Below are 24,882 nucleotides of genomic sequence, written 5' to 3'. Positions count from 1 at the left end.
ACTTTCTTGGAAAGGCCTCGGGCATATTAAGCATGAGCACTACCAACAAGTACTAGAAAGTTCTACCTGACAGAAGTCTTGCTTCACCCTCTGCTGTCAGCACAGTTACTTTGTAACAGTTCTGTTAATGCGTGCATGTGTAATACCGTGAGTTTTGACAGGCTAGGTCATTAATAGGGCCTAAAATCAGTGTTTCTCCAAGGTGGGCTGATTTGTTTTCTTCTGCTTTTGAGCAGAACAGGCCCGTCCTTGTTTCTGTAGACCTCTCTGAAAGATTTAGGCCATAGGGCTGCTATTTTCAGAAGTAGCTGTGCATTTATCCCATGAGAGGATATAGGTACAGAGATAAAATTTAGAGCTAAGATGAAAGGATGGACTATCCAGAGACTACCCCATCCGGGAATCCACCCCATCATCAGCCACCAAACCCAGATACTAAAGCACATGCCAGCAAGATTCTGCTGAAGGGACCCTGATATTGCGGCCTCTTGTGAGGCTATGCCAGTGCCTGGCAAACACAGAAGTGGATGCTCACAGTCAGCTATTGGATGGAACACAGGGCCCCCAATGGAGGAGCTAGAGAAAGTACCCAAGGAGCTGAAGGGGGCTGCAACCCTGTAGGTGAAACAACAATATGAACTAACCAGTACCCCCAGAGCTCGTGTCTCTAGCTGCATATGTAGCAGAAGATGGCCTAATCGGCCATCATTGGGAAGAGAGGCCCCTTGGTCTTGCAAACTTTATATGACCCAGCACAGGGGAATGCCAGGGCCAAGAAGGGGGAGTGGGTGGGTAGGGGAGCAGGGGAGGGGGGGTATAGGGAACTTTCGGGATAGCATTTGAAATGTAAATAAAGAAAATAATAATAAATAAGAAAGAAAAGTAGCCGCGCATTTAAACCATTTTATCAGCGTATAAGAAGATGCTCATGCTGATCATGTTTTCTTCTTGCCTAAGATTTGCTTATTGAGGCTAGAAGTCTTTCCTGTGCATTGCTTCAGCTTGCGACTTCATGGCCGAGGGATGCTGAGCTCCTGCTGAAGTTCTGGCAGAGCCCGGACTCTTTATTGCCAGCTGGAGTGTTACATCATGGAAAAAGTCATTAGCTAACAAAATGCGTGTGCTGCCATAAACTAGGGAGGGCGGGACAATTTCTGTAGGCATGTTTCATGCTGTTAGCATTTTCATGTGAAGCCTGCATGCTTGTTTGTAAGGAGATATAGAAGGGAAGATGAGTCCATTAAATACACTTATTTTACATTAGAAATAAGACGAACAATTGAATGTTGGGTTCATAAGCAACCCTAGTTTGAGTCAAGAAGGCATTCAGGAAATACAAAGTTCAGTAAGTCTTTGAAAAGTGATGAGGAGATTTTGTTTTAAGAGGAGAGAGGGGAAGTTGATCCAAGGCTACAGCACAGCTTTTGATGGAGTGAGAAGACAGGAGAGATGAAGCAAGCATAGCACCCAGGAGGACTTAGACTTCGGCCATGCTAGAAATGGCCGTGGTGTTCAGGAGTCCAGGAAAAACCAAGGAAGGGAAGGTGGTGAGAGTGTCCGCAGTGCAGGGAAGGGCTAAGGAATACCACTGTTCCCTATTCTAAAGCACTAAGCAGCCGTCTAGATCTATGAGTTCTGCATCTCTGGATTCAGCCAAGCTAGGATTGAAAATATGATTCTTCTTTTAATCGCAACTGTGATGAAACCTGTACAGACATTTTTCTCCTGCCATTATTTCCCAAGCACGTTTTAGCCACCATTAACACTGTAGTTATAACGTATTAGATATTATAAGTCATCTGTAGATGATTTAACTACACAGGTGGTATGCCTAGGTCATATATAGACAGTATGCCATTTTATCTAAGAGATTTAAACATCTTGGAACATTTCCCCATATTTTTCAAAAGAGGACCATACTTAATTCCTGCAATCTTTAAAATGTAAGACAGAGGGGCATGGTGGTTCATGCCTGTCATCTCTGTTATTGGGATCCTGAGGTAGGAAGATAAAAATTATAGTGTGTATGTAATTTTGGAGAGTTCTCTATAGCCCCCTATTCCCAAATAATTGAGACAGAGATCTTATATTTATTAATACTCTGCAAGCACTAAGCTGGGCAGGTTCTGAGCTATTCCAACCTGGCTTTGTTGGCCTGGACTACTTCCCAGACACTTGCCCTCTGAGTCTTGCGCTGGCTCACTCTGATCCTGTGTTGGCTCTCTCAACACAACCTCATGGTGAATCCTCTTGGTCCTCTTCCTCTTCCTCTCCCTTCTGTGTGTGTGTGTGTGTGTGTGTGTGTGTGTGTGTGTGTATAGAAGTCAGAGGAAAACTTGAGAGAATTTGTTCTTTCCTTCTATCATGTGGGTTCTGGAGATCAAACTCAGGTTGGCAAGCCTGGTGGCAAGTGTCATTACCTGGAGAGCTATCAAGCTATCCAGCTTGTTCCTGGAACTTTCTTCATGAAGTTTCTTTCACCTGCTTGCTCTGCTTTGTGTGAGCTATTTAATCTAGCACTTATTGAGACTGGCAGAAAAAAAAGAACAGCAACAACAACCGAAATCCTAAGCGTGAAGGCTGCAGATTGGCCAGGAGCAAGTCCTACCTCATGTCCTGTTGCAAATCTTCTTTTTTCATGGTTCCTTCAGCATCTGCTAATAACGATATTTGTATTTGTTCATTAAGTTGTTTGGGGAGTTCTTCAATGGCATACTAAGATAATTACTGTACCTGGAACATGAAATATTTTAGTAACTATCACAACCGACATCCCCCTTGTCTCAAATACCCTTTGATTGAAAGTGGCACATGCTTGGCCCCTCCCCCCCCCCAAAAAAAAAAACCTGTATATGGCCAGTGGTTGGGCTGTGTTCCAAGTGGTGAGATAGCCACTGGCTCTGGCCTTCTTGATGCATTTGCTTATTTATACAAACACCCCTTAAATGGCCTTGTTAACACTTCTCAGCTATTTTATCTTCAGCAATGCTTGGAGGGTGTGCCTACTCTTATTTCTAAACAGGAGCAACACCTACTCTCCTTTTGTTCTGTGCTCAGTGCCAGATCAGAACCTGATGTTACACGAATGCTCAACATTTGTCAAAAATGGATTACGGAACAGTCATCCTTAGAAATAATATAGACATCGTGTCAGCTGTTGCCCCTCCCAGACATAAAAATAGTTTCTCTATCTGATTATACCGAATTTATATCTTGTGATAGAGATAGTAATATTGATGATGCTAGATTTCAAATGAAAATACCAAGCTGTATTCAATCATTAATTGTCTTCCGAAATATTAAAATTAACTCTCCCTTATCCATTGTCTTCTTTACTCATGTTTCATGCTTTTCAAATATTAAAAGACCAGAATTTTAGAATAGAAGAGACAAATCTATTATTCTTTCATAGCACTGTAGCAAAATATTGTTGTATTTATGTTGACTTCTATTTTGTGTAAAGATTATTTTCAAAGTTCAACACAAATTGAAAAGGGGGGAAATCTAGCATTAAAAAAATTTCAGATGATTGACAAGCTTGCTTTACCATATGCTATACTGTTTTGAGTGAGACTAGACCTTGAAAGCCTCGTGTATTTTAATGCTTAGTACTGGTCGGTGGAACTGTTTGGGAAGGGGTTAAGAGGCGTGGCCTTGTTGGAGGAGGTGTATCCCTGGGAACTGGGCTTTGAGGTTGCAAAAGCCCACAGCATTCCCAGTCTACTTTCCCTGCCTATAAACTGTCAACTACTACTCGGGTGAGTGCCAAGCCTGCCTGGTACTGTGCTCCTCACAATGCTGGTCAGGGAATCATGCTCTGAGACTGTAAACCCCTCATGAACCTTAGGCAGAACAGCAGCCATAGAGAACATGTAGACCATTCGTTAAATCCAGAAAGAAATAGAAGAAAGAGTTCATTCTTCATACCCTGTGTGTGTGTGTGTGTGTGGAAGTAAGTTCTCTCATACCTTTTGGAACTGAACAAAGGAAAGAAATGTTATAGGGAACATTTTACAAGGAGCCAAGTCTGGTGACAACAAGAAACGTTCTCTTCCACGCGTGAGAGAATCTGCTATGGTTACTAAATAGGGTTTGATACAGAAAGTATTTATGAAAAGAAAAAAGAAAAGAAACCATCTCTGTGTGGAAATGTGTATTGTCAGCCTGTACTTAGTAAGTTCTTTCTTAAGCAGAAGCTGAATCTGTTTCCAGTGCTAGATACCCTTATACTCTTGCATCTTTATATGTACATATAAGGATTTTATAAGAAAATGATAGATAATACAACCTTAAATACTGAGGTAAAATAACTATGTTATTTAGGATTTCTGTGCTAGATTGAATCATCTGAAGTTGCCCATATTCAACCTTTTCCGACTTAGGAGAAATGATAATTTCATATGCTCAACTTAGTCACTGCAATAGGCTTGCTGAATAATCTCACAAGCCTGTGGAAGAAAATGGATTTCGTGTTGATCCAGGCTATGTCCCTAAGGCCTAATAGCTTCTGACAGGTGAATCTAATCTTCACTTTAAATATGAAGGAAAAGGATTGACACTGACAAAAAACAGTTCCAATAAAATATAAATGAGAATAGAAATAAAACGGAAATGTTTTAACTGTACTCCAGAGAATGTACGTTAAGGAACCAATTTAGTTCCAGTTGGCTCTGTGGAACTGACTCCAGCAAAAGCTTCACCAGTGGAAATTCATCAGTGTTGGTACAAACTTCTTAGAGCATCTGCATTTATAAGCATGAAGACAGCATCCTGAGTCTCATAACAGGAGGCTGAAGCACCTCTACTCTACTCAGGCAAGATCATGGCTCCTGGGAACGGTGGTGGCTGTGTCTTAAACTCAATACGGACATCCAAGGAATGATTTGTTTTTCACTTACAAACAGCTTTTAACTTCTCAGAATGTCATAAAGTAGAACACATGGTTTCGCGAACTCAGAGATAAAGACACATGACCTGGGCCATGCCTGTCTCCATTTCCAGCATGGTGGTCATTTGCATTGTTGTTTGGGAATTTCAGACATGTGTATATCTATCATGATCAAATCTACCCCAACTCTTTTTCCTTTTAATTCCTTCCCCATTTCCACTTTTCTCTCCCAACCTCTTGCTCTTACAGCCTTTCTACCTTCCATTCCTTGATGATCCCTGAGCCCCATTTACAACTGAGCACTCTGCAGTCCCGTGGTCTTTGTACATGGTGCAGTCAGGAGTCTCCTCAGGGTGGCTCTGTCCCAGTGACTGAATACTCCCTACCCAGCCTCACCTCACAACATTGCTGCTCTGGGTACCAAACTCCAGCATGAGTTTTGGTGGCAACAAGCCATGTTCAAAGCATAGTACATCTGTACTTTCTTTTTCTTTTTCTTTCTTTTTTTTTTTTTTTTTTTTGTTTGTTTTTTTGTTTTTTTTGAGACAGGGTTTCTCTGTGTAGCCCTGGCTGTCCTGGAACTCACGATATAGACCAGGCTGGCCTCGAACNCAGAAATCCACATGCCTCTGCCTCCCAAGTGCTGGGATTAAAGGTGTGTGCCACCACGCCCGGCTCACATCTGTACTTTCAATTTGTACAGTTTGAATTTGTAATCCAGTAAAATGTGAATTTTCGTTTTTTGATTAATTTTTATGCATTGTAATCAAGGTAATTATGAAGTAGTATAGCATAGCATATTGTATATAAAAGCTACCAATTTCAACAGGAGACATTGTAAGGTCATATGGTGACTTAACATAGGCTCATATCAGAGTCCTAGCATTGTGGAGTATAAGCATACAGTATAAATGTAAAGTGCCCTGTTGATGCCTTCCACCCAGAGCATCAAAGAAGAATCACTTCAAACCTTGAAAAAAATATGTGGTCTCACTAGAACATCTTATTTCTTCTCTTGTTAGCAGGTAACTATTAGCAAGTTGTAATTTTCTCCCATTCTTTTTAAATTTGTCTTTGTCCTCTGTTGCCTTCCAGCCTGATTAAACTGGTCTGTGATCTGTGACATGTGATCTGTGACAGAGCAGTTAAGGAGACAGGGCAGTCTCCTTGACATGACCAGACACCGTGTCAGAGGATAATGTCTTTGGCGTGAGGAAAGCATACTGCTAATTATCTTTCAAGGAATAATAGCATGTCAGGACATGCAACTGGAGCCTGCTGCCTTCAGCTAATTAGGCAAGGATGAATTTGCATGTGCCTGTGCATTAAAAGTAGCCAATAAATGTAAATGGATGTTGGTTTTCCTATGCTTTTTTTCCCCAATGAGGCAGCTGCTAGAAAGATCAAAAGATGATTTATCTGTGTTCTGAAAGTTCAAGGGGACTGAGTGTGTGCCATGTTGCATCTTCATTATAAATCTCATCCTCAGCCCCAATTCACAGGACTGTCACACACTCTCATTAAACTCACTTTACTAAAGGAAGGTGGGGGAGGGGAGTTAATGATATCACAGGGCCGGGGAGGAAATCAGATGTGCCCCCTGAGTTCTGTTGATTCCTGCGTGCATTCCTTGCCAGCTGAAGAAGGATCTGAGACAGACTACTGAGTAAGTAGAATAAGGAGGCCTGGAGGGCCTTCGGTGTAAGGACAGTCAGCCGCCCCCCTGACTCTGTGCCCAGCTATTGGTGTAGACTTGTTAGAGGCTGTCTAGCAGAATCCTAAGCCCAGCCACGCTAGCGGAGCAGTCCGTGACTCTGCACAGACCCTGGGGTTTCTACTGTACTGGGCAAAGGCCTTCACTTCCAGTGCACCGACTCAGGATGCCTGTGGGATGGGTAGGAGAGCAGAGCCCTTGCATCCCAGGAAGGAGAATAATACATTCCTTCTTGTTGTGGTTGGAATGAGATGTCCCCCATATTCTCAGGTATTGCATATTTGGTTCCCAGTCACCGGTACTGTTCATGGGAGTTTAGTAGGTATGGCCTTGTTGGTGGCAGTGATTTTAAGGTCCAAGACTCTCCCGCCACCTCTCCTTCACTTGGCTTCCTGTTTGTGGTCCCTCAACTTTCAGCTTCCAGCTCCAGTTGCCATGGTAACCCACAGCCATTGCCACTCCCCCAAGTGGTGGTGATGTACTCTTATTCCTATGGAACTTTCAGTCCCAGATAAACCCTTCCTTCTATAAGTTGCCTTGGTCATGGTATTTTATCACAGCAATCAGGAAGTAACTAATACAGCTTGTCTGGAAGAAAGTGTTTTTTGCCAGATTCACTTAGTTACTTGTTTATTCTTAAATAATGTGTATGCATATGTGTGGTGTGTGTATATGAGTGTTTATATACATGTAGGCACATGTGTGTAGGCACTTGTAAGCAGGGGTATGTGGAGGCCTCAAGTTGATGTTGAGGGTCTTCTTTAGTTGTTCTCCAATTTATTTCCTGAAGGAGGGTCTCTTGTTAAATCAGAGCTTGCCAAACTCAGTGTCCAAGTGAATTTTGGCTGTCAGCTGACACGGCCTGGATCGCCCTGAGAAGGGAGTCTCTACTTGCGAATGCTCAGATCAGATTGACCTTGGACATGTCTTGGGGATTATCTTGCTAATTTATGTAGGAGGCCCATCTTAGGGATTTTACTGCTGTGATAAAATGCTAAGAACATAAGCAGCGTGGGGAGGAAAGGGCTTATTTCCCTTACACATTCATATCACAATCCATCATTAAAAGAAGTCAGGTATGAGCTCAAAGCGGGAACTGATACGGAGGCCATGGAGGGATGCTGCTTGCATGGTTTCTTCTCATGGCTTGCTCAGCCGGCTTTCTTATAGTTCCAAGGACACTATCCCAGAGGTAATTCTGCCCATAGTGAGCTGGGTCCACATCACTCAAGAAAATGCACCACAGGGGTTAGGGTTAGGGTTAGGGTTAGGGCTAGGGCTAGGGCTAGAGTTAGGGTTAGGGTCAGGGTTAGGGTTAGGGTTAGGGTTAGGGTTAGGGTTAGGGTTAGGGTTAGGGTTAGGGTTAAGGTTAGGGTTAGGGCTAAGGTTAGGATTAGGGTAAAATCAGCCAGTACAAGGCCTTAACACACTGTGAGTAGTATCATGCCCTGGGTCAGAAGTTCTAGGGTATAGAAAACAAGTTGGCTAAGGGGCTAGAGAGATGGCTGAGAGTTTAAGAGCATTTGGTGCTCTTGTAGAGGACCTAGGAGTCCATTCCCAGCACCTACATCAGGCAACTCATAGTCACTTATAACTCAAGTTTTGTGAACTATAACACCCTCTTTCAGCCTCTGCAAGCATCTCTCACACATATGTTACAGACACATACACTCAGGCACACACTTATGTACACATAAAAATCAATCTTTGTAGGGAGGCAGAGAAGTGGAAAGCCCATGAGCACTAGTTTCCCCCTATGGTTTCTGCATCAAAGTCTTGCTTGAGCTCCTGCCTTGACTGATGTCAGTGATCTACTATAATCTGTAAGCTGAGATAAACCTTCTCTTCCCTCAAGCTGCTTCCAGTTCGAGTGCTTTGCCACAGTAGTGGATTGACAGTAGAACACTTGCTTACTTTAGCTAGTCAGTTTTTCCTGGGATCAACAGTCTTTGTATTCTAAGTGGATCATGGGTGGCTGCCATAGCAGCCCAGCTTTTATGTGGCCTCTGAACTCTGGCTTCATGCTTGTGCGGCAAATGCCTTCTCCACTCAGCCATGTATCTGTCTCCTCAGCCCCTAAGCCATGTTTTGAATTGGCCTGTTTTTATTGTGCATGGTGCTAGATTTCACAAGGACATTATATTTGTGTTTAATTGTACTTTGAACATACACTTCCCCTCTGTTCTTCTCTTTTGTCCTGGGTCTTTTCATATCCATGACCTAAAAAATGTCAAGAAACAGCTGTTGTAGGTTTGCTCTACACTTCTAATATAAAAGGAGGTTAGGAAGAATTTGTTTTAGGGTGTCAGAGTTAGATTTGAATTATCTCCGATACACATGAATTGAGTGGACTTGGGCAGGCTGCAAGACTTCCCAGAACACAAGCTTTCTCTAATGTAATCTGAGGATAAATAGGCTTATTTTAAAGTTGTAGTTATAAATAAAACTAAATATGGAAACAATCCACAGGGAGAACAATTCTCTTCTTCTAGTTCATTCTGAATATAAATTAGCAAACCTGCTTTGTCCTGTTCTTTGTCAGCTTGTGCCCAGATCTGTATATGGTGCCTGGCACATTTCAGGCACCAAATGTTAGTTCAATGGGTGGACAGGATAGCTTGGTTTAGTGCCCAGTTACATCTTTGCCTACAGTGATATTTCTCCAAAGCACTTATTTTCTAATAGCAATTTTGGCCCTGTCTTTGGTTTTGTTAATGTCCTTCTAAGGCAAATTAGCTCTATGTCCTGTAAAAATCTTTTGGAAACATGCTAAGGCTAAATCTGCTTAGCCCGTGTTCCCAGGCATAATTTGTGTCAAGGCTTGGCAGACCAGCCTGTTGGTCAGGTCTGGCCCCATGGCTGGCTTTGTAAATACAGGTTTACTGGAACATGGCCATGCTTATGGATTTACTTATTGTCTATGATTGCTTTTATATCTGACAGAGTTGAGCAATTCTAATGGAGGCCATGTGAAATGCATAGCTCGTATTAACCTGTTTGTATATTGAAAAATTCTGCTACTCTCTGCTCTATGGTCCATGAACACCTCGCTTCAACTCTATAGGGCAGGTTTTTATTCTATTTCATCTTAGATAGAGTCTCACTTACTACAAAATTTGACCTGACCTGGTATTCGCCACGTAGACCAGGTTGGCCTCAAGCTTGTAACAATACTCTTGCCTCGGCCTCTTAAGTTCTGGGATTACAAGTATAAACCATTGTTCCCATCTCAGTATTGCCTTCAAGACTGGCCTTTTTAGTAGATGGGTAGCTAAGACTTAACAAAATTATAATTTGGTTCATGTCTGAATGATTCTATAACCCACAGCCCTTCACAGTAACTGATACCTCTCAACCCAGCACAAACTTACTGGAAACAATCTCACGCTACCAGGCCTGGCTGCATCATAGCATGAAGAACAAACTAGAAAAGGCCTTCAGGGTCATGAGACAGCCTGGCACGCCTGGACTTTGACAGCAACCTAGTTCAAATTAGTCACGGGGTAGAGAAAGGACTGTAGGGGCTACTTATGTAGATAGAGAGGTGGTGGTGATTTTTCAGTTGTGTAGGAAGAGTATTGTTTCCCAAGGGATATTTACAAAAGAATACCTACTCTTGATCTATGATATGCAATGCATGCGCAGTATCGGCCTGCAACTACCTCATCGATTTCTCCTGTTCCAGGCTACTCAGCTTCAAGGGGTTTGGATTTACTGGGCGACTTCTTGGCGCAGTCCCTCACGGTCAGATCTGACTCCAGAATGGAAATGAAGGTTCTTTCATAGTATCTTCACCCTGATGGAGATTTGATTGTTTCAGGGCAAAAACCAGGGTTGCTTCTGCTGCTCCACCATCCACCCCTGACTCTGACCGTTTTCCTCCCTCCATTTTCACTCTTCTCATTAATTCTCCAAGCTTATGAGCTGATTGTAATGAAACGAAAGAAGCAAAACTGGAAACCTCGTCCCTCCCTCTGTAAGCTCAACGGTGCTTTTGCCTTGTCACCGAGCAAGACAGACAATACTAATGACGACAAAGTTACAGCCACCCATCTGGAAGTACCACCTTTGGGCAATTCATCTATCTGCCAGAGGATGTGCCTACTGTAAATTGGCAGCACTGTTCATTTGATCATCATGTAAAAATGGCCATTGGGTCACTGGGTTGGCAATGAGAGAGGCGAAAAGGATTAGGCACCGGGTGTTCTTCCTGCTGGCCGGTTGCCAGCTGCCCCCACAGTTGCAGTCAGGCAGCGTCAGAGACTCTCAGTCAGTGGGGAGCTGGTGGATGATTTCACGGGAGGACAGCAGAGCTGTGGGGTGGGCAGGAAGGGATCAAGGCTATAGGTAACTTTCCATTTCATTGTATTCTATGGCAGTGACCCTTATTCCTCCACAAATGTAACTCTAAACTGACCCTGTGGCATGCTCTCTTATCTATCTCGCTTCCGCTGAAAATGCAGATTGTCCTTGTCATTTTTTAAGCTGTAGGCAATCTAAGTAGTGCTATATCTTTCATGTGTATTTGGGCTTTTCACTGACAGCTTTGGCTGTTGATGTGTGGTTATATTTCTGACATGAGAATATATATTTTCTGGACTTGATAGAGACTAAAGACTGTTATGAGCGACTGTGATATTCTTTGAGTTGGGGGGAAATGGGCAAATTATGAGAATTTTAACTTCAATGGATAAAGAATGTAAGTCGTGAGGCAGTGACTTCCTAGGTCAGAAAGCGGTTTGGAGTACGACATGTATGTAAACGCTGCTCCCTAGAGATGCTCATACTTGGTGTACTGGGTATGGCAACACATTAATCTGGGGAAGGGGAAAGTGTGTTTATAGACCTCTCTGTATGGCACTGAGCATACCATAGATGAAGTAATTGTATCTGTTCTTCCTACAGCCACATTAAGAGGGCAAGCTCCAGATATATTGTCATTTCTGCACAGCTTTGTGGATCTTTAAGCCATGTGTAGTTTCATGATGGGTTCTAGGTTTTTTTGTGTGATGGCAGTGGGCATTGGCATGGTGGTGGTGGTGGGATTGGGGTGGTGGTGATGGGGTTTGGGGCTGGGAGCTTCAGGGGGTGGTTATGCATAAAGTTTACAGTGCATGACTGCCAGGTTCGCTGAGCTCACATGTTTGCTTGTTTTTGTGTCTGCCAGGGAGAAATGCTTGCTGCCTCTCCAGTTGGCTTTGGAATCAAAAAATGTGAAGCTGGCCCAACATGCTTTGGCAGGAATGCAGGTATGACGTTGACCGGATGCAGTCATGTGGCAGAAGCTGACAGACCACTTTGGCATTGAAAGAGCAAGTCATTAGCACGAAATTGCCTTCTGTCTAAAACTTATGAATTCAGATAACAGCCACAGAAGGGGCAAGAGCTTATAGCCTCCAGAATCCCTCTGGACACAGCATCATTTGGTCCATGTAGTCGCGCACTGATGCAGAAGGTTTCAGCTAAACCCGGGTAGGGATGAACTTTTCTCGTAGAGTCCAACATTTTTGAAAGTTAGGGGTCCCAGGAAAAAGAGACCTCTAGAAGTTTCTAGCAGTTTGGATCTTATCTGCATTCCACAGCTGAGATTTTGTGTAATCAGGATTAATAGTAAATTGAGAAGACTTTATGATTTTTTTCTATCGATTTCTCTTATTAAATTTTCATACAATTATGTATTATACATTGAGCAGACTCCCCCATATTCCCTGGCCTCCCATCTCCCGTGAGCCTCTTTGTTTCCCTTGACAGTTACCTTCTATTTTCATGCCATGGGTCCACATATTAATTTTTTTTATGTATATGACACTTGCTAACCACAAATGAGAGAAGATATGCTTGTTTTTCTGAGACTGGCTGAATATGATCTTCATTGTATCCATTTTCCTGCACATGGCATGGCATTATAATTGGAGTATATTCCCCATGCTTGTTAGTGAGATTTCAGAAAGATATTTCATGCAAGTATATCATATACTTTGATAGTATTCACCCTACTCTCTCCCCCCCTCCTACCCCACTTCAGCCTCTCTGTTTCCTTGTCCTGAGTCTGTTTCCATTCTTCCTCTAGACATCTTCTTTCTACTGACAGATAATGTGTATACACACACACACACACACACACACACACATATATATATATATATATATATATATATATATATATATATACCTGACCTATATACATATATACATACACATACATACATATATATACACATACACACACATATATGTACATATATACATACACATACATACATACATATATATACACATATACACACATATATGTACATATATACATACACATATATACATATTATTTTATGTATCTCTGTAAAATACAGACTCCAGAAAAAAAGAGAGAAACATCATATTTGTCTTTTTGAATCTGTCTTATTTTGCTTTTTTCTTCTACAATTGTGTTGGTGAACAGATTAATATATTTTTGTTTCTAGAATAAAACAGGATAAAACCCTAATTTTAAAAGTCAAACTACTTGAGAATTTGTGTTTTAAACCAAACAGAATCCCAAACCCAAAAGGGCTATGGCTGTATAAACACATTGATTTTCTAAGGCATTTGATCTCTAAAACACAGTGAAGTTCAAGTCTACAGTGGCATTTGTCCTTGTGGGCAATTTTCCCAGTTTTTGGGTCAGAGAGACCTGGCTGCCTTCCAAGAGTGGAGCCATATTTGAGAGTCAGAGATTAGCTCCTATTAGCCTCAGTAGATTGGAAGTAGATAAACTGTATTTTTGTTTTGTTTTGTTTGTTTTCCAATTTTTATTAGGTATTTACTTCATTTACATTTTAAATGCTATCCCGAATGTCCCCTATACCCTCCCCCGCCCCGCTCCCCTACCCACCCACTCCCCCTTCTTGGCCCTGGCGTTCTCCTGTACTGGGGCATATAAAGTTTGCAAGACCAAGGGGCCTCTCTTCCCAATGATGGCTGACTAGGCCATCTTCCGCTACATATGCAGCTAGAGACATGAGCTCTGGGGGTACTGGTTAGTTCATATTGTTGTTCCACCTATAGGGTTGCAGATCCCTTCAGATAAACTGTATTTTAATGTACAAAAGCATAGGAAGTTTTAAAGCATTTTCATTAATGTTCTTCAATGGCTTTTGGGTTCTAGAATTAGGGCATCTATAGAGATAAATGAGGGCTTGCTTAGACCTGTTGGCAGTTTTCTATTTTCTCTAGTATCATTTATGTTCCCCACTTTTTTCTTCTCCAACTTTGCAACAAAGTTGAAGTTTCATGTTTTCAAGGACGTGTTTATTCACATTAGTGATTAATGGCCTAGTCTTCCTTTTATGAATATGTCCCTTGGTCCCTATGGCCTGGTAACTTCTAAGCCTTTCTCGCTGTAAGACAGTTTCTATATAAACTTCCAACTCTGGGCTGCTCTGGGAGATACTATAGGGTTTTTAACAGAGTCCTGCAGCACCTAAGTTTCCATGGAAAAGAACAAATTAGGCCAAGAATAAATAAGTATAAAATGTAATACTGAGTCTCTGTGGGAAAAATTACCTATTGCACCAGTTCAGAATTGGGGAGAACAACTCAATTGCAACCCTTGTGAGTGAGAATTGGGGGCGTCAGGGTGAGACAGCCTAGACTGTACCCTGATCGCCTGCTACGTTCTGACTTGTGAGTATGACTCAAGCTATATCTCACTCTCAAGTGTCAGACCATCCCAAAAGCTTTCTGCTCGTTCCCAGGACACGCTCTTTATGTCCTTTAGATGCTGCATCTGTGTAGCTCTTGAAAAACATGAGAGCGTGGAGCTGTCTGCTCACAAGCATAGAAATTATAGAGAAATAAGCGTTGTCCTGAGTGGTAAAAGGCTAATCCACCAGTCCCCCGATGTCCTCATGCAAGCAAATGCCTTCGTTTTCTTAATACTGGAATATATATATATATATATATATATATATATATATATATATATATATAAAGGGTTTTTGAATTCAAGAATAATTTCTGGAAACATCCGTATCTGAAAAAAATGAACTTACACTCTCAAGACCTTTTCCTTTTATGTAACAAAACTTACATTCAGAAAGGGTCTCCCGGGAATGACTATCTTGTGGGGTGGGGTTCCTCTTTCTAAGCACATCCAGTCTTTATTCCCACTACCTGGATAACCCAGATGGCCAGCACATAGCATTTTACTGGCTGAAAGAGAGTGAATTACCTTGTATTTGAAAGATACTTTTTCCAAAACCCATTGCCTGAAGTTTTATGCATGTTTCCTTTGAATGGTACAAAGCACGCGTTCTTGCCTGATGACCTCCAGCTAGGTACTCCACAGTAAGAAAAAAAGAGCATCAGACATAATGAAAGGCTGCAATCACTGCCTTGTGTCCCTTTACAGAAGCTCCTGTCGGAAGAGAGATTTGTCTCCATGGAGACAGACTCCGATGAGAAGCAGCTGCTCAATCAGATCCTGAATGCAGTGAAAGTGACACCTTCACTCAACGAGGACCTGCAGGTGGAAGTGATGAAGGTTAGTTTGACATGGGAACGATTGTGCATCACTGGGAAAGAAGCACGTTGTGGCCCACAGCTGGCACTTACCATCTCAAAACTGTTACTGTGACCACACAGTTTGGTATAGTCATCTTATCTGAAGAGATGTTTATTATCCTGGCTGTTGTCTTCCAAAATAACCTTGATTGTTTAAGAGTAACAAGGTAATATTTCAACAAGTAAGGCCTCTGCCCTGATCCGGCTAATCAAGTGTTTGTAGTTTCCATTTGGGATCAACCTGATCATTCTGGGCATTGTGCCTACCTGTGTACACTACACCAGAGCAAAGACCTAAGCATGTTTTACGTAGACCGAGATTTATCATGTCTAGCTCGGCAAGAGGAAGGCCACCCTTCAGAAGCACATCAGAATTACGGTTTATTTTACAAATTATATCAGCCAGACATGAGGAGGTAGCTCAACAGGGAAAGTTCAGATCCCTAACACCCACATGAAGGACAAGGACGGTAGCATTCATTTATAACTCAAACACCAGTGGTAGGAAAGAGACGGGTGAATCCCATGGGCTTCCTGGACAGTCAGTCCTACCCTAAATGATGAGTTTCTGGTGAAATCATCATGAGAGAACCTGTTCCAAAAATAAGATGGAAGGAAATAGAGGTTAACTTCTGACCTCTTCATACATATGTACAGCAGAGTACATGCATGCCCCTGCCTCCCACACATGTGCAGATGTGCACAACACACACACACACACGCACACACACACACACACCATTCCTTGCATCTACACATATACACATTATATCACTCATATCTCCGTCTGTCTACTACCACCTCCCTTTAGAGATGGTGTGGTGGTTTGAATACGCTTGGCCCATGGAGTGGCACTATTAGGAGGTGTGGCCTTGTTGGAGGAAGTGTATCGTTGTGGAGGTGGGCAATAAGATCCTCCCTGTAACTGCCTGGAAGCCAGTCTCCTCCTGTTTGCTTTTGGAACGAGATATAGAACTCTCCTGGATGCCACCATGCTTCCTGCCATGATGACAATGGACTGAACCTCTGAACCTAAGCCAACCCCAATTAAATGTGGTCCCAATATGAGTTGCCTTGGTCAAGGTGTCTCTTCATAACAGATGCTCTCTCTCTCTCTCTCTCTCTCTCTCTCTCTCTTCATTTCATTCTTAACTCTGAAAATTTTACGAAAATCAAGAATCCCTCATAATGGTTGACATGTGTCATGACCTATAACTAAATGTTGGGTTGGAAAAGGTGGATTTTGCCCAAGAACAACACTGCCACAGAAGCACAGCATAAACTAACAAGATGGCTTTTAATACAGTCTGCTCTTTTCCTGCCTAAAGGGACATTTGTAGAGTAATATTTGAGAGCAGTCAGTGTCGAGTAGTAGTTGTTTTTTTCTCCTAAGCCTGCACTATAAGGATTTGTCTTAGACAAAGAATTTCAGTGTTTAGATTTCAGTTTCTCCACTAGAAGAGACTGACTTCAGTACCGCCCTGGCTTGACTGAGCTATGTTGGTGGGTAACTTAGGTACTGATCAAAACCTCAGACCCTGAGGTACACTTGCTTGGCTTGTCCTTCCTTCTTCTATTCACAGCAGAACATCCTGAGACAGAGAACTTTGCTGTTGTTTGTCTTGACTCTCTGCTCTTCTATTGTGTTTGCTTGTCTATTTGTGTGTTTCTGGGCTACACAGTTCCTCTGTGTTGCATTGGCTGTCCTTAAACTTGTTCTGTAGAACAAGCCGGCCTTGAACTCAGGGACTTTCTCTTCTTTTAATACTAGTACCAACCCAATAAAATTATTCTAAGGGTGCAGCAAGATACTGTTTATTAAGATCTTGCCATGCTACCTGTGAAAAAGCAAGCGCTCTGCACCGTTTTGTGTTCCTGATGTTCACTGCTTCCTGCCTCACCTCTACGATAGGTCTAGGAAGAGGTACTTTTCTCTAGTCTTCCCAAGTGAGTCTTACAAAGTGCAGCCATTGAGAACCTGATGTCTGACTTTTATGATCTGGTTTATGCTTAACCTTTTTCCTTCTGTAGCATGCCAGCTTTGCCTCCTCCTTTGATATACTTTGGCAACTATGTGCTATCTACTCAGATAAACCAGGTTGTAGCCACCCCTATGTCTGTTTTACTTCTCCATTCCCTCCTTGTCATTCTTTGTGTGTGTGTGTGTGTGTGTGTATATATATATATATATATTTCTGTGTATGTGTATGCATGTGGAAGCCAGAGACTGACATCTTCCTTGTTTTCCACCTTGTGTTTTGAGACAAGGTCTCTCACTGAACTTGGAGCTTGCCAATTTGGCTAGTTTTTCAGGCCAGTGAGTTCCAGGGAACCTCTTGGAACCTGAACTGAGATTACAGGTGCATGATGCCCATACCAGGCTTTTAACATGGAAGCTGGGGACATGAATTCAGATTATCATACTTTCATGGCAAGTACTTTACCTTCTGAGCAGTCTTTCCAGCCCCCCTCTGCACCACTCTTGAAGTAGAGACAAGGCTACAAGCCCCACCTTGTGTTTGGGACTTTCAAGTGTAGTCTGAGGTTCTCCTGCCTCTGAGATATCATATGAGATTAGAAAAACATTTTTATTTCCTCTGTGTGAGAACGGGATATTTCAAAATTATTTTGTATTAATTTTCAGAATTCTATCCTCTTTAATCTTATAAGGACCCAATCAAACAACTTGTAAATAAGTCCCGGCTTCGCTAATATTGCTACCGCTTCAAAATGCATTCATTTACCCATTCTCCCAAAAATTACACTGAGAAGAAAATAGAGAGAAGTAATTGGGCTCTAGGTGGAAAGACTAGATCCCCATTACATTGGGAAAATGCGTTAATTTAATTTTTGTTTTTCTATGTAACTCATAAGAAATTATTTAAACAGATATTTGTATGAATGATTTATACATACAGTTTGGTTTCTTTTGAGGCAGGATCCCACTCTAGCCTTGGCTGACATGGATCTCAGTATGTAGCCCAGGCTTGCCTCAAACTCAGACGACTCTCTTCCTGATTCGCCCTTCCAAGTGCTACGATTGCACCGTGCCTGAAAAAGCCAGAAAAAATCTTTTAAAATGAAACATGATAAACATACTCGAGTGTTTGTCTAGACTTACTGCTCAGGAGAGTTACTTTTTTACTATGTTTATAGTAGATTTCTACAAAACATCTTACTGATACCCACAGAACATGGGTTCTCTTCTGAGTTCTGAGCCTCATTAATAAAAGAATTTAGAAGTAGACTCAGAAAGAAGCCCAAGTATAATTTCATTAAACTTTAAAATGAAAACCAGGCAGGTGAGCTGTGAGCTCAGCAGCTCTTGGGAGGAGGGAGGTGTAAGGGAAAAGGGCAGCTAGAAGGCCTTGCCTTTTAGAGTTAGGGTCCACGAAAGCCAGCATGTTCAGTGATGGAGGTTGACCGCCAACTGTAAGACCAAAGGGGACGAAGCTTCAGAGAAAGAATTGGAAAGTGAAGAGTCTCAAGGTAAAGCAGACTTGGGTTTTTGGCCAGTATCCAAAAGAAAATGAGATAAAAAGAAGGAAAAGGAAAAGCTACACTTTTTTGAGTTAGAGCTCTGAAAAGTAGCCAGGCTCAGCAGTGCTGCAAGATGGCCCTGTGAGCAGCAGCATCGTGGCTGCGGCTTCTGCGGAGAATAAGGACAGTATCTCATTAAGGGCGTAATTATTCCCGCTCTCTTTTTAGCACTTCTTCCGGTGAATCAGATTTCCTCTGGGCAGCCTCTTGGGCAGGTGAGTGACAGGCATAGTCAGATTGATTCTTAAGGGAGAAATAGTAACGGGGGGGGGGGGGGAGCAGAATGACATGTCTGTACCCAGGGCCAGAGGTAGAACAGCAGATTCCACTCTTTTGTTCAGGAACAAGTACCTTTCACTTAATGGGACTTGAGAAATTCCCGATAGCTCCACTAATTTATATGGCATTTTAAATTCTAAAGAAGGGACAGCGGGTGTGGCAGGGATTCAATGGCCTATGGGCCTGCTAACTTCCTGTGATACTTTTTTTTTTTTTTAAGTTTCTACCATGGATTTTATTCACATACTTGCTGTTAGTATTTATAACCATGAAAACCTGAATCAGATCATACTCCTAAGAATGTGTAGTCAAAATATTTAATTCTCAGGAAGAAGCACAGTACAATTTCTTTTTTAGAGATTTTCAAAAGAGCAATCAGAAATTAGCTGATAATGAAAATCAGGCTTGCCAGGACAGCAGCTCATCTCATTTAGGAAGATTCTAGACTTCCAGTCAAAGGTTCAAACAAATCAATGGCGCATGGTTCTAACAAATTGAATAGGAATATTAAATCACTTAGTATGGGAGCTGCTCCACACAGTTTTACTGTTTAACAGGAGGGAGAGAGAAAGCAATTTTGATTTATTGAAGTGACCATGGAATCCAACTAAATATTGGATAACTTGAACAAATAAAGTACCAAGACTATAAGAGAATCAGAAAAGAAGGTTTCCCTAAAGATAGATTACATATGGAATGGATTATAGATGGCAGGAGACTATGTAACATTTAGGCTAAATGCATGTCTGCTTTGGTAACATTTTCCCTTACTATGTGCCATTTCTGTAAATGCTGAACAGATTTTAAAGGAGCCATGAAGATAACTAATGCTATCTCTGACTGGAGTAGTTAGGACTTCCCTTCTTCGTAATGGATAACCTTTAGTGAGGTTATTAACTGATCTAGCTGGCTTAACCTCCAAAGACTGGAAAGAATTATGGCTGGCCTTCTGCCTCTAAAGCCAAAGAGAAAGACGTGAACACCCTATCTAGGGAGTGCAGGCTTTGGTGATAAGAAAGGATAGGACATATGACCCTCAAAAGCCATTTGAGAGTTCTATTATTGGATGTATGACTTTATATACATCTGTAGATAATAAAGATGAATGCCGGTGGATAATTATAATTTTCAAAGGAGAAATGGCAGGGGCTGCTTATTTAAAATGTATTGTGTGTCAGATACTTAACATTCTTACCAAGGTCAAACAGCTAGTAAAATAACAGAGTCAGTATTGAACTGTAATCCAGTCTGAGGGGAAATCTGTTCTTTGAAACAGTGGATTCCCTTGTCTGCTAAGTCTCCTCTGAGAGATCCGCAGGTGGGGAGACATTACTGTTTCATTGTGTGGATGGTTGAAGAGAAACTTTAAAACACCAGGTACAGTGGGGGAAAGATACTCTTACGTTGTCAGTATCCCCCCCCTAGAGTAATAATCTGTCCTTGCTCACTCTATGAGATTCAAATTGGATTTTGTAACCTTGTTAATCAAGCTCTGATGACACCACAGAAAGGTGTCATGTTCAACCTCTGACAATAGCGCAATAAAATGTCACGCGGTTTTTGTAAGCATCGGGTTTTTCCAATGGCATGGAGCCACTGAAGAAAAGCAACTAATGCCATTGGATGTGTGTGTTTGATGAAGGGAAGGGAATAGAATCAAGTGGTTTTATAGGACAAATGCCTACCTGCCTAACCAGCTCGGTTAGAGAAGTCCTGGACATGGCACCTGTGTACAGTTAGGCTGGCAGGTCTGAGCCTTGGATCGTGCACTTGGAACTCTGTTGTTAGAAAGCAGATAACATGTTTCTTAATGTGCACCAACACTACAGTCAGCCCTTGTGGTGAAAAGAAGAAAAAAGACTACACAAAAGGACCATTTTTGTTTTTTATTTTCCTTTTTTGCTGAGCTAAAGATGAAACATCTAGAGCTTTGTACACATACCCCCAGTCCAGAAATATTATGTTTGTTTCCTCTCAATAATATTTTTTCGTGTGTGTGTGTGTGTGTGTGTGTGTGTGTGTGTGTGTGCGCACGCACTCTTGCAAGTGATTATGTCCATTCCTCAAGAAGCCATGTATTTTGGATTTTTTTGATAAGAGTCTCTCACTGAGATCTGGGGTTTATTGATTCGGTCATTGTGGTTTGTCAACAAGACCCAGGTTCCTAATTGTCTCTACCACCCCATCACTGGGATTATATGACCATATCAAACTTATGTCCTTATGCTCACTCACACAGCAAGCACTTTGCCTCCAGAACTGTCTTTCCGCTCTCCATAATATTTTAATGAAAAGTCCTTCACTGAGATATTTATCCAAACAATTATACATTTATCCAATGGTTTGTCTCTTTGATGTTGTTGTTTGTTTGTTGTTGTTGTTTGTTTGCTTTGATTTGGTTTTGAGATAGGGTTTCTTTGTGTAGCTTTGGCTTTCCTAGAATTCACTCCATAGACCAGGCTGGGCTTGAACTCACAGAGATCTACCTACTGAAAGGCATGTACCACCAGGCTATGGCTTGACATTTTTAACACTAGGCAACTGGTCTTCTATGGAAAGAATGATCATTAGCAATGCTTGAGGCTAAAATGACTGAGTTTTTTACCTTCTTATATCAAGGGGTAAAGAAAGCCCTTCTTACCATAAGCCGTGATGATACTTTGGAAGATTTATAATAGTCTTTGGCATTAAGGAAAAATCAAATGCTTGATGAAAAATGTATGACTCCACAATGTACTGCTGTTGGAGAATGTGTATAACTCCTTAACTGCTGGTGTTGGGGTTGAGTCTAACAGCATTACAGCATACTCTACCAGGAGTGTGTTCATAGTGTGTGCCTCTCCTAAGTAATTTGTTTTTAGACAGCTTTCCTTATTGCTGCTAATGTTGACTGTGATAAGATTTTTCTACCTGGCACACACATTTATACAATACTCATTATATTTTCCTTCTTTCTCTTTTACCCTTTGAAATAACTGCCTTAGGCAGATGATTATAAAACAAGAAGCAAACATGCAGAAGTCCATAACTATAAATTTTTTTCTTTAGTTTATTCATTCTTTGTGAGATGAGGTTTCCATATTATCTATTAATTTCTTTTCATAAGTATCACCATTTCTAGGTGCTGTGCCATTTGGACATACTTGAGAACTACTCTAACCTAATGTTTTAAAACTCTCTCACTGTGATGAGAAGTTGAGCACAGATGGAAGCTCTCAATGTTTACTGTGAATGTTCTAGAATTCTGAGTTCCTAGGAGAGTGGAAAAACACTTCAATGATTCCAATCTCTTATTCAATAAATAGTGTGTGTGTGTGTGTGTGTGTGTGTGTGTGTGTGTGTGTGTGTGTACGTGAGTATGTACCAGGCACAGTGCTGGACTTAGATGAAATACTTAAATAAAATGAAACCAGAGCCATGTAAAAACTCGTTGAAGGATAAAGATTAAGGCAGAAGTCAAAAGTCAATAAAATAGAAAGGAACACCCAAATCATAATAAGCACAATGACAACATAGTCCAAGGACTAGAAAAATATTTATAATAGTGCCTGAGGGAGGGCAGGTATAAAATGCGTGAACGGAAGTTCTCCTGAAGAAGTAGGTTTTAGAGAGAAAATTATCCTAAAGGCGCAAGTCAGCACCCGAAAAGCAGGACAGCCATGCCCAAAGGGAAGCAAAGAAGACCAAAGGACCAAGGTTCACTTCAGCTACAACAAGAAAGAGCTTTACTTTCCCAGGAACTATGGGAAGGAATTTTCTTTCCCATAAATGTGGGCCAGTATTGGTTGGACAACATCAGTTAGAAACCCTCATTTTTTGGCATTGTTTGTTTTATACTCCACCATGGTTCCTCAGCCCTAGCCATCCAGTGCAGGAGTGAGAAGTAGTGAAGGAGGAGAAGGAAGAAGAAAGAAAACATTTCTGTTTGCATAAGATGGATTAGAACTTGGTCACAGGCCAATAGACTTGAGGCTTGAGAATGTCGTCTTCACTCTGAACAGTCGGTGTGCCAGGATTCTATTCTTGACAAAGAAGGTCAACTAGAAGCAACTGGAAGTCTGCCGCGACACGTATCACATGAGTCGGGCTTGTTTCCCCTCAGGGTTATTCCTTCTGCTACCTCTTGATCTGTTTTCGTTGCGCTTTTCTCAGAGGGAAGGGATGAAGATGCATTCACTTGTGCATGAGGTTAGCTAGAGCCTGGCAATAGCCTGCTCAGGGGAAAATGCACAGTGAAAAAAAAAATCTCTCCAACTAGTAATTCCTAAATTCTGATTCAGGCATGGATGGAAATTTCTCTAATTCATGAGTAACAACTAATGACACACTTAGTGGTTTTTGTCCCTTTGGTGCCCAAAAGAGCAGCTGGCATGTGCTCACTAATTGCCTATTAACTTGGTTATTAACTAATAAAGATGAGAAGGAAACATGTATGTGTGTGTGTGTGTGTGTGTGTGTGTGTGTGTTTAGTGGTACACCAAAATAAACAACAAATGGAACAAGCCAAATTGTAATTACCAGTGAGAATATGGGTTCAAAAATGAAAATATTTTAGGTTTGTAGTTTAGAATTGAAGTAGCCCATATTATCAGATCATCTCTGTAATTAAGCTGGCATGATTTAATTTACTGCTAGGCTGAAACAGTCACGGAGGAAGACTCTTTCAGCCTTTTAGATTTTCTGGAAATGGGCTGGGAGTTAACCTGGTCTTAAATGTGTAGTGTTTGGAAGGTCAATCAACCTTCCAAATATTTGAACTAACTGCAGAGCCAATGGTAGTTTCAGTGATGAAACATAAAAAAAGGAATAGAAATCACTTCCTATAGAGGAAAAATGTTCACCTACATATCCATGTGCACAAAAAAAAAAAAAAGTCATAAAAATAAAAGAAGTTCTCATTCCTACTATGGGCAGGCTTCACTTTTGTTCTAGTTATTAGGTAAGACCATATGAGGCATAATAAGAAAATAGATACCTACAGAACCAGGACACTGGAAATATTGTGCTTCATGAGTTTCTTCTGCATTTCTCTCAACTTATACTCTCCAGACAGCTTAAACTGGGTAATTTTTTTATATAGTAAAAGAATGTATGGGAGGAGGAGTGGGATGATGAACAGTTGGAAGGCAGACCAGGAGGGGATAACAACTGGACTGTAAAGAAAGATTCAATAATAATAATATTAAGAATGGCTGTATATCTTCATATATATTTCTAATGCCTAAATACAAACTTGTATTTTCTGAATTACAGCGGCCTCGCTTAAAAAGATAGTTTTGTAGATTATTATGTATAAATTGCCCTAACTTTCAGGTCTAGTTAAATTGCAGAATCATTCCTCACCTAAATCACTGGGCTTTTATTTTCTCCTAGATGGAATTCATAATTTGGATGTTTCAGAAGAGTTTGTAATTATTAAACGGTTTACAGAGAATCAGTTTGGCTCTATCCCTTTGGTAGCTACCCTGAGAAGCTTGCCTGGGACATATTCAAGTCAATACTAAAATTATCAAAAGCCCCCAAAGCTTATAGATGCAGAGATTATCTGAGGTAGCCCCATTCTGAGAGACGGTCGCAGCAGGAAGGCAAAAGGACAGGAGTAAATATGTCAGTGCACCTTAATTTCTTAAAATCCAGCTGAGATTAAGTCGCAACGAGCTTACCGAACTGTGTGTGCATGAGTGATGTACCTTGAGGAACTTTGAAAATTCAATGGTTTTTCAATTGAACTGGTTTGCTCACTCTATCAGTCGATTTCTTTCAGTGACAAACTTTTCTTGGGACCCTGGTTGTCTGGTTCTGGTGCTTTTTAGCCTCTTGCAGAGCAGAGCATCATAGTGGGCAGCACATGGGAGAGCAAAGCTGAGTACCTCATGGTGTCCGAGAGAGAGAGAGAGAGAGAGAGAGAGAGAGAGAGAGA

The 24,882-nt window shown here is 41.4% G+C and overlaps 1 protein-coding gene across 1 annotated transcript in view; it reads left to right on the top strand.

Annotated features, from left to right (window-relative positions):
• The window catches only part of Arfgef3 (ARFGEF family member 3), a 145,707-nt gene that overhangs the window by 31,387 nt on the left and 89,438 nt on the right, over nt 1-24,882 (top strand). Inside the window, exons 3-4 of the mRNA XM_021221143.2 lie at nt 11,770-11,851; nt 14,992-15,123. Of these exons, the coding sequence (XP_021076802.1) occupies nt 11,770-11,851; nt 14,992-15,123 (214 nt within the window). The remainder of the gene's footprint in view (nt 1-11,769; nt 11,852-14,991; nt 15,124-24,882) is intronic.

Source organism: Mus pahari, chromosome 21 (genome assembly GCF_900095145.1).
Source record: "Mus pahari chromosome 21, PAHARI_EIJ_v1.1, whole genome shotgun sequence".
Classification (NCBI taxonomy): Eukaryota; Metazoa; Chordata; class Mammalia; order Rodentia; family Muridae; genus Mus; species Mus pahari.
This window is presented reverse-complemented; position numbering and strand designations above follow the sequence as displayed.